Genomic DNA, 10,744 nt, shown 5'->3' on the forward strand with positions numbered 1-10,744 from the left:
ATAAAGTTGGCACAAGGCATCAATATTCAATACACAAATTCACAAATCACAACAACAGAGATGCAAGTAGCCAGGTATCAAGTATGCATCTCAGATTCTCTGTTCACAAGAATTTAAAACAGAGATGCAAGTATGCATCAATATACATCTGTACTCTAGGTCCCTATGCAACATATAAATTTAAAACATCCAAGAATCATCAGTTCACAATTTCACAACGAACAGAAAACATATAAGGAGTTCACCGTGAATGGGACTGCCACAGTGCCGCCCGCAGCCACCAGCCAGCTAGCCGTCGTCCGCGCCCTCCACTGCCGTCAGCGAAACATAAATATCCGATGTGAAAGCGAAAAAAAAAAGTCCGATCCAAAGAGCTCCTTAGTATGTTAAACTAGAGATTTGGGCGCGCCATTGGCGCGCCGCCTAGAGAACATGTTTTGCTTTTTTCTCAACAGTACCCAACCTCTTTTGTTTAATAGGGTATATATACAAGGGGATTTTCCAGAGAACATTTTTCAAAACTTTGGCAGCCATTTACCGCACAGGTTGTTGGTTCTAATGGTTCTTCTCTTTCTTCTTGGCTGCCGCAAGCCTGATTTCTTTTTCTTCATTGAAGCCATCTTCTTTAGGTGCTCTTTCACAAAAACTGAGGTTGTGTTTTCATCAGGTTAGTCTCCTCTGTCCCATCAGCTGGTTCCTGTGTTTCTTTTGCCTCCTTTGCTTTCTTGTTTTTCTTCTTCTTTCTCTGAAGGTACCGTTGCATCCTCCTTTATCTCTCCATTACCAGTTTGGTTTGAACCTTTGTTCTCAGCTGCAAGGGAATATAGCGTGTTAAAAAACATTCAGACCACCCAACCATGGAGGCAGACAGACATACGAACACAGAAACACTCATCAAGTATAATGTCGGTACCATAAAAGGATATACTGTAGTGCTTACGATTGTTTTCATCCTGGGTAGCATTTCTTGAAGAACCAGAAATTCCCAACTCAGCCAACACAGCATCAAGTTCAGATAATTCCTTCTTTTTCAACTCCCTTTTCGGCAGCTACCTCTCTGTATCTTTAGGCAGTGCAACTGGAACGGCAGCTTTCTTACGGCAGCTTTCTTACCAGGTGGCTCGAGGCCGACCTGTCCCCGAGCGAGCCGCCGCCAAGCGCCGTCCCCGCCTAGATACGCCGCCCTGGACGCCGACCTCGCCCACCCGCCACCGCCAGATCCCGGAGCGCCGCAGCCGAGGTCGCCGTCACCCGCCGAGACGCACCGTCGCCGCCGGAGAGAGAGAGAGAGAGAGAGAGAGGAGAGATCGAGAGAAAAGAGGGGAAGAGATGGAGAGGAGACAGGCTGGGACATAAAAAAAAAAGGAAAAGTTTAGGTGGGTCCCACACGAGACATTGTGCATTGTGAAGCACGTATTCTATCTATGGCATGGTATCACTTTTTTTGTACGAGACACCTGCTTCCTGCATGCCCTCATGCTCAGGTTCATCCACAGCACCGACATCAAAACCTCATCATCGAGGTCCTCATCTTCACTCTCTATTTCCTACCGCATGTAGAGGCAAACACATATAAGATGCTACCAATCAGGCATAAAGTGGCAACAGTAAAAATGCAACACCCAGATTCTCTCTTAAAATCATTATTGTATTAAACAAAAGTCAATTATTTTCTCACACTTTGCATCAATCATCCACCTCTCTAAAATCTAATAATGAGGAAGAATTACGAGAGGAAAAGAAATCATTTATGAAGAAATATAATATATCATGTTCATGTTCAACAGGGAACCAACTCATTAGAAGCCAAAATATTGTGTGCTCTTATTTGCGGCAGGGATTCACCAATGTGAATTTATCAGCTAAGCATACGTTGTATGACAAGAAACAAAATAACATCATTTCAAGAAACAATCCTATAGGTATAAACAGGCCTACCATACATGTTCTTGTATCAAGTAGGGCTACACCTACAGTGTTAGATTATTTAACAAATACTAAAAGGAAATTATTTTGCATGTAGATTAAAATAATAATGTAGGAATAAATAGACCGGGGATGTTCACTGTCTCGATTCACCACTTAGGCATCGAAATACCATTTATTAAAATTAATCATACATAAATACATACAGATGAGATATCCACAGTCCTTGCTTACCATTTCGTATGAACGCATACATAGCCTGTAAAACTAATTATGCAAAAGCATAAGTAAACTTAGTGTATTCTAACCTCATGCTGTACAGCCTTCAATACCCACATATAAATCCATATGTCTACCAAGCATCGCAGTTGCCAAAATTAATCCTGCAGGCATCAGCACTACCACTACAGCTAACTGAATATACCCTACCTCAATCCAACAAGTACTCGCATATGTGTATAGCATCTATTCGCTATCTATAATCAAACATTACGCAACACAAACATAGCATTTAATCAAGCTAAAAAATCCATGCGTAGCAGACAGCAGGCATTCATATGGAGAAATAAACCTCCTGCAGGACTGCGTGCATGGCATCCTCGTCCTCCTCCTTGACCCTGTCATCACCATGGCAGGTGATCCATACGGGGCGAGGGGTGGTGGTGGTGGCGAAGTAGTCGTTGTCGTCATCGCCCTCGACGTCGGCTCAGGACTTGGTGGTGAGGGGCGCGGGCGCCCAGAAGACCTCCTGCTCTGTTGCCATGGACCAGGTAGTACCGCCTAAAATTCTCCATCAGCCCAATCCCACCCATTAATCAAAGTATAAACCATAATCACCTCTGATATAACGAAATATGGAAAGAGAGAACAACCTAATAGGAAGTGGCATAAATCAAATAGAAAGATATAATAACCTATCTGAACGTAAATATATCAGGAGGCAAAAGCTCATAAAGGCTCAAGGACGTACACGCCGAAACTTAAATAATCGGAAGCGAACGGAAAGATAGAAAGGTAAAAAGGACATGAAGAATAGTCGATGAGACCAACATTAAAAGCAAATTAACTAATCAAGTAACCACCACCAGCATACAGTAAAAAAATCCAGACGTGCGACATCCAAAGAATCAACGCAGAACATGAAGAAGTCAGCAGGAAGGAAAAGAGAGCCTACAAACAGAAGAATAACCAGAGTGGCGAGCTTGGTAATGAAAGCACAAAAAGGCCTAAATAACAGGAGAACGATACGGCAGAAACAAATCTAAGATGCCAGGACTTTGTTTCTTCTTTTCCAGGTAAATAGCCGAAAACTTAACGTGAAATCGTGACATCAATCCTAGACCAACTTCAAAGAAGATTAGGCAATAATAAACACCAACGCTAACCTAACAGAAGGAGGCCTCACGACCCGCAAAGCTACAACGTAACCAGGTAACGAGGCTCTAATTTGCCCTTCCAAGTTCCAACCTGTACGGTCAGGAGACAAAACAATCCATAAACCTCTATCATTCCTCCTGCCAACAAAAGATCTAGACCCAACAAGAAAAAAGAAAGCAAACGAAGCAACCTTGTTTCCAAAAGAACTCCAATAAACCCAAGAAAAAAAATACAAGATTAGCCAACCTGCAGACTGTCCAGTAGGAAGAGCAGAACACACAGACCACACAAACAAAACAGGAACGTAGAGGGAATAGGCATTTGGTCTGAAGCACACCGAAAAAACACGAAGCTAGTTTGATCAATGATGCTACCAGGCATGTTTTCTTCAGTAATCGCGCCTCCCTAGCAAAACAGGGATAGACAAAAATAACCTATTCCTTGACTGGAGGAATACAAGCTGCGAGACAGAAATGAACGCGATAAACCAGGGCATACTCCACGAATCAAAGGGGAAAATCCTGAAAATAAGTTAGAAACAGTAAGATCCAGCATAGTATAAAACGAGGTACAGAGCGAGCTAAAAAAAGATCTCTACCTCGGCGAAGGAAAGACACCGGACAAATCAGCAAGCACAAGCAGCGAAGACCTGAAAGAAGAGGAAGCATAACTCACCTCGTCACCTGGTTAAATCCATAGCAGTGGTTCTAAACAAGCATTTGGTAGGCTGTACGGAAAAAACTTTTACGGGATGGCCGCTGCCTCCTCCGCCGGTGAAGTCGACACCAATGCCGGGGACTGGTTGAAGGGGTCGGCCACCGGCGGCGTGACAGAGCTGAGCGGTAGGGATGAGCAGTGGAGCACGCGCGGCGATAGCACCTCCTGCGCCGCCTTCCTCAGCGACGCCCCCGCGGCCGCGGCCGCCGCCATCGCGAGCGGCACAATCATCTTCAAGCTCTTGTGGACGCTCCGACGCTCGTATAGCTTGAACGACGGCAGAAACCCTGCAAAACCCAGGCCACAAGATTGAAGGAATAGGAACAAACCAGAGAAAAATGAGGAAGGCAACCAAGGAGTAAAATCTTGCCCGCAGCAAGCAAAATCGGCGGCCTGCTCAGCCGGCCGAACCCATCGCAGAACAAACGGAGAGCAGGGAAAGGGAAGCAGACCGAGCAGATGCAAGCAGTGAACAACCAAAAAACCGAACAGAAGAGCGGAATGAGCAAGGAACGAGGCGGTCTAGGGGAGAAAAAGGCGACACCACCGAGGGAAAAAAAGGTAAAGCGTACTCGAGCAGAGCGCAGCAGAACGAAATCGCGAGAGCAGCGGCAAGCAGGCGACACTGACGATGGGGACCAGCCCTTTAGGAGGGCCACCTACCAGCGGCAGCCGCGAGCCGTGCGTAACGTAGGCAAAAAGCCACCAACCAGGCAGAGTGAGCGAACCAATCAGAGACGAACGGGCGAACCCCTCGGCAGAGAGCAGCGGCACATTCGCCGCGAAGAAAACGCCAACGGACGCACTATTCTACGGCCCTGTCAACTTCAACTTTCTCCTTGTTTTAAAAACTGATTAAAAGTATTAAATATAATTAGTGAATGTGATGCTGGAGTAAATATTTACTAATCATGGATTAATTAGGCTTTAAAATTTTATCTAATAAAATAGTCTTTATTTATGTAATTAGTTTTTATTGTTAGTCTATATTTAGTACTTTTAATTAACGGAATATAAATAAAAAGTCCCGAATCCAAACAGTATATTTCAGGGTGCACGTTACCGCTGGCTGATTTGATTGGTGCATTAACTGAAAAGGGGCAGTTAGTGCATTAACTTGGACATACGTGGCTCATATCCACAGTAAACCTCGCAGCACGAGAAAAGGAAAAAGGGGCATGGAGAGCAAGGAGGCTGCACAGGGGCCCCGAGCAGCAGAGGCCCACGCGCAAGGCAAAAAAGCAGGATAAGGGCAGTCCCAATGAATAATTTTCTTGACGCAGTTTCCAAGAAAGAAAGAGGATAACTAAAGTGTAATAGAAATTATCTTTCTTAATTCATAGTTTTTACAATAGTTTCTATACTATATATAATTTAAATACAATAAAAACAATAAAGAGATTAACTGTGGCAAGCAACCATATAGCCTGATTCATTTTTATATATCAGATGAAACATCTTACAACAAAGAATATATAGGAATATTGTTCACCGTCCGGACTACCACTTACAATTTCCCAAACCATATATTAAACATACTAATCCAGAAAATTGGTTAGTATATCTATACTATTAATTTCATTGAGATGGTTAGCATATTGGTTTGATTGCACAAAATTGGTAAACCGATCTGGTGGGTACATCCTGAAAAAATAAAAAGTGTAAAGTACATGGTCGGTACTTAAACTTATGACGCGGTACCACTTAGGTACATAAATTTTAAAAATGCACGTTTAGATCATGAACTTGTTTTAATATACCATTCAGGTCCATGAACTTGTTTTAAATATACCATACAGGTGACATTAAAATGAGTTCATGGACGTAAACGTGTAATTTCTAAGTTTATAGACCTAAGTGGTACCGCGTCATAAGTTTAAGCATTGACCATGTACTTTACTCAAATAAAAATACATATTTAGTGGAAATAATGCGCTACAACCATGTAGAATCATGCCTGAAGAAGGCCCCAAGGGGTGACGTTGTCCACCATGCAGGAACACCAATGACTTGAACACAGTTGCAGCGTCGCCGGTGGCCAGAGCAGAGGTCGCAACACCGTGGGCAGCTGGAGAACCAAATCCTCTTGCATGGAACCACTGACTTGATCCATTCTCTGAGAGGAGCGGCAAATGAGGGCGCGGGAGATGAGCACACGCAGAAAGAGTGAATCGAGAGCTTGTACAGGACGAGTGAAGCAGGGGTGCGCGTGGGAATGGGGGAGAGAACCAGAGCGCGCAAGAGAAGTCAGCGGCGGTGCAAGGGATCCGGGGGAGAAGAGGAAGAAACGACCTGAGTCTCCCCATCGCTAGTTCTACCGTTTCTTAGCGTATCGGTGCGCGAGAAGACTTGGTTTTGTTCGGAGGAAACGGTGTCTCTGTTTTTTCTTCTCTCCGTAATAAAGCTGGTGCCACCTTAGCAAATTGTTGAGTTATCGAAACATAGAAACTATCGTTAATGTCCCGTTAGGACTGCCCTAATAAAGCAAAGCACAAAGAAACCGTCCAATCAACGGCTGGCGGACACCGAGACGAAGGGAAAACGCTCGGGGACGCACGGGTAAAAGCACCAGACGCTTACCAACGGGACCCATACAGCACGGCCCCCCGCAGCAGGCGCACAGCAAGATAGAGCAGACGCCCCAAAGCAAACCAAGGGCCGCCAGCACAGCGATGAACCAAGCCAGCCTCCACCCGAGCAAGCAACGCAAAAAGGTGCAAAAAAAAATCCGCGAGCACTGTAGCTATCCGACGTGGCACACGCGAGCGCTCGCCCAGCCCGCACGCCTTTAGGTTTAGTAATACACGGCACAAAGCTCTCGTTTACTAGTCCTTGCTGTTTCAGGTTACTGCCTTGAATAAATACTAAATGATTAGCCAGTCATCTTATCGTACTGTACAACAATGGCTCAGCTAAACAGTCATTCAGAGTACCAAAATTTCTTTCATGTGCTAGTGTGCTACAGAAATCTCATACTTGCTCCCTACAACTTGACCGGCATCGATTGGGTCAGCTCAGCAGCCTATAACCACTCAACCTCATCAAAATCCACTCCCGTGGTTTCTCGAATTTTTTTAAAAAATAATATTATTTTTATGAAAAATGGTAAAATTAGAGGTTGTCCGCGGAAAATCACAAATTTAGAGTCCCGTCGAACTTTAGTTCGACGGACCCTCTGTCAAACAACTAACATTCGACTGGTGAGAAGATTAGATGGTTGCGAGTTTGACAGGGCCCGTCGAACATGGGCAGTTCGATATGCCCTCAACAGGCACCTGTCGAACACTAGCAGTAGTTCGACAGGCCCTATCAGCCTACAGCAGTTCGACAGGCCGCGCGGCGTCAGGTGGTGGGCCTTGTTGAACGGTGAGTGTTTGACAGGGGACCCTGTCGAACAGTAACAATTCGACAGGGTCCAATCAAATACCCATCGTTTGACAGGAATTTACGAATTTCCATGGACGGCATCTAATTCTATGATTTTCCATAAAAATAATATTATTTCTAAAAAAATTCTGGTTTTTCAATATCATCACCATTTGTTGTTGGCACATGCCAGCTTCCCACTTCAAATTCCTGCAGCAAACAAAGTTTCTTGGGCCATTCAGTATAATTCCCTCGCCAAAAGAACAATATAATTCATGCTGGTTACTACTGGCACTTGACAACTTCAAAACAAGGCTAATTATGCAATTGTCCATATAGCCAAATACGTAGAAAGTCTTCAGAAAGCAGGGTCAAATTTGTATGGGTATAAATGCCATTTTAAACCTCACTTAACACCGCTATCTCCAACTTACGGGGTAGGGTCATTTGCAACTTTTAATTTGAAAAAACATGTCAAAAGTGCAAAATCAAAAAAAATAGAATCTCCACTTAACGGAGTAGGGTCATTTGCAACCTTTAATTTTAAAAAACGGGTCAAAAGTGCAAAATAAAAAAAAAGATCAAATCCACTCCACAGCTTGTTGCCCCTTGGCCATACTGTACACCTGGTGTATTTATAACAAATATTGTTACAGGGTTTACAAATCCATGCCAAAATCACCGGTAGATGGAATGGGGATGGCCCCCTATGGCAAATGAAATGCAAGTGGCACTACGCATTGCCAACATTTAAATCACCGGACACATAATGCAAAAAAAAGGGGCAAAAAAGAACTTGTTGTGCAACTGCTAATTTGATACTGCTAATTTCCTGAATCCATCTGAAAGCTCAGCAGCTTCTGTATGCAAATGGGCAAAAAAAAAAACCTGTTGTGCCGCACGCGACCACAGCAGCGTCGCCAGCCGCACGTCGATGTCGCGCTGCGCTGCCTAGCCGCTCGCTGAGGAGCAGACGCGCCGCCGCCGCAGTCGCGCTGCACGCGCCATCTAGCCGCCGTCGCAGACGCGCCGCACGTGACCGCGCCGCCTAGCCCCTCGCCGCAGACGCGCTGCCCGGGCGCCCGCCGCAGCAGTGTCGCACGCGACCGCTCCGCCCAGCTGCCCGCCACGGCCCCGGCTCACCGTCGTTGTCGTACGCACCTCTCCGGTCTCAGCTACTAATTAAGAGGAGGGTAAGGTTAGGCTAGGGGTATTTTGATCTTTTCATCTGTGTAATTTTTATTTAGGGTAGTTTCATTCTTACCTTTTTTTCTAATATTGATTTTAAGAGGGTTTTCGTATTTGTTCATATTTTTTTAAACCAAACGTGAATGCCCTTCTTTTGGATGAAAGGACTAACGTTGTTAGGGTTTAGGTTAAAAGAATATTTTACCCTCTTTCGAGAATTTCATTTTTTAATCCTATTTTTTTATTCATTTGTTGCCCTTTGTTGCGATATATATACAATCACAAAAGAAATATTACAATTAATTCATCATCACTTCAAAAGAATACCTAATTTTTTTAAAAATAAATTAACAAAGCTTTATTAGAAATTGTGTACATATTTAAAAACAGTTAGATATATATAGCATATCATGTCCAACTAATTGTGATAATTATGTGATAATAGTTAGAGAACAATAGTTAGATATTGCTCCATACAACACAAACAACTACCTTATACTGCTTAGAACAAGATGGAAGAGCAAGTACAGCGGCTCCGGAAGCGAGATGCGGCGGAGGCGGTCACAGCCGGAGCGACCGGGCGAGAGTATGGGAAGGGAGCAAAGGTGGTCGGCGAGGTGGCAGCGCTAGCGCCAGCGCCGGCGCCGAAGGCAACCCAGTCGTCGGTGGTGTCGTGAGCCCCTCCCAGCCGCCGCCGGTGTCGCGAGCCCCTCCCCTGCACAGGCGGTGCCGTCCCAACCGCCGTCGGAGCCACGAGCTCCTCCCGGTCGTCGCCGATGTGGGAGCCCCTCCCGGCAACTGCCGACGCGCGAGCCTCTCCCGGCAGCAATCGACGCCGCAGCCGCCCGCAGTGGACGCCGCAACCGCCTCCCGCCCGTCGCCGACGCGCGAGCCCCTCTCGGCCGCCGCTGATGCCGCGACCGCTTGCTGCCGACGGCGTGACCGCCTCCTAGCCTTGAGATGTTGCAAAATGCCACTCCAGTTGTTCCCCTCTCTCTAGTTGTATCAGGGGTAAAATTGTTCTTTAGAATTTCGGGAATTAATTCTTTTATTTGTTTTCACTGATTACATATCACAGATTATGGTTTTCTAACTTCCATCCAATTTTTGGATGGCATCTAATTCATTTGTTTCAAAAAAACAGGGATGAATACGAAAACCTTAAAAAGAGGGGTAAAATCAATATTAAAGTATGAAAGAAGGGTAAGAACGAAATTTTCCCATTTTATTTTCATTTTTTAATCTAGTTTCTCACGGAAGTATACTGGTAGCGTCAAAAGAAAGCTTCAATTTAAAAAAAAACGGGGTCAAAAATATAAGGTCAACAAAATAAGATTAAATCCGCCGCTAGACTTCAAAGTAGGGTCAGTTATACAATTGCCCCTATTTCTATTGCTAATAAGTTGTATATTTATTCCTCGGACTAAATTGTCCATTTATAAAACAATGAAAGAGGCATCGAGCCTCGCCGGGTCGGCAAGGCCGCCTTCCCACTGTAGGAGTTGCAATTTTTAGCAACAGACATTTACATTTTTAAAATGTATGTCATGTAAAGTAGAAAGGTTGCCAACAACACCAACCATTGTCGGATTCTAACCTCGCGGCATCATGGCAGTGCCGCCGCAGCCTCCTTTGACACCCGCTCATTTATAGTTGGCCATAAGGCCCGAGGCCCGACGGCTCGGTCGAAAGCACAACATCATGGCATGGTTGGTGTCGGGCTCAGGCCAACCCGGCCCGACAGTTGGGGCATGTTTAGGCCTCACCCTTGGCACGCTGGGTTAGCCCGACACGGCCCAGTTCAACTTAAAAAATATTTAGGACCTAAAATATACTTAATTTATTCATATAAGGTTTAGCCAAAAATAAAAGTATGTAAAATAGATTTATTTTAGCCATATATAACATGGCCCAAAGAAGAGGGAGGAGAAATAGACTTTTTTTCAACAATGCAAAGAAGTGTGGGGCGAAATATAGACTTATGTGCTAAAAAAGCACGATGTGTCATTGTGTCTTCAGGACAGCTTGGCATGGCCTGAGTGGTATTGTGTCATGCATGGGCTGCGTGGGCCGCCGATGCCACTCGTGGGCCAGCACGACATGGCCCGGTATGTTGATCGAGCTATGCCGGCCCGACTTATTTTGGCATGGATCCGATCGTGCCTGGGCC

The 10,744-nt window shown here is 45.0% G+C and overlaps 1 protein-coding gene and 1 pseudogene across 1 annotated transcript; both read right to left on the reverse strand.

Annotated features, from left to right (window-relative positions):
* On the reverse strand, positions 1-2,616 carry LOC102714285 (annotated as a pseudogene).
* LOC107303400 lies at positions 2,170-4,528 on the reverse strand. Its single transcript, XM_015836812.2, has 5 exons — positions 4,391-4,528; positions 4,052-4,307; positions 3,902-3,952; positions 3,802-3,824; positions 2,170-2,706 (listed from the first exon to the last, which is right to left on the reverse strand). Exons 2-5 carry the CDS (start codon positions 4,249-4,251, stop codon positions 2,633-2,635), a joined length of 348 nt encoding a protein of 115 aa, XP_015692298.1. The 5' UTR covers positions 4,252-4,307; positions 4,391-4,528; the 3' UTR covers positions 2,170-2,632.
* Positions 4,529-10,744: the final 6,216 nt, after the last annotated feature.

Source organism: Oryza brachyantha, chromosome 4, assembly GCF_000231095.2.
Source record: "Oryza brachyantha chromosome 4, ObraRS2, whole genome shotgun sequence".
In the NCBI taxonomy this organism is placed as follows: domain Eukaryota; kingdom Viridiplantae; phylum Streptophyta; class Magnoliopsida; order Poales; family Poaceae; genus Oryza; species Oryza brachyantha.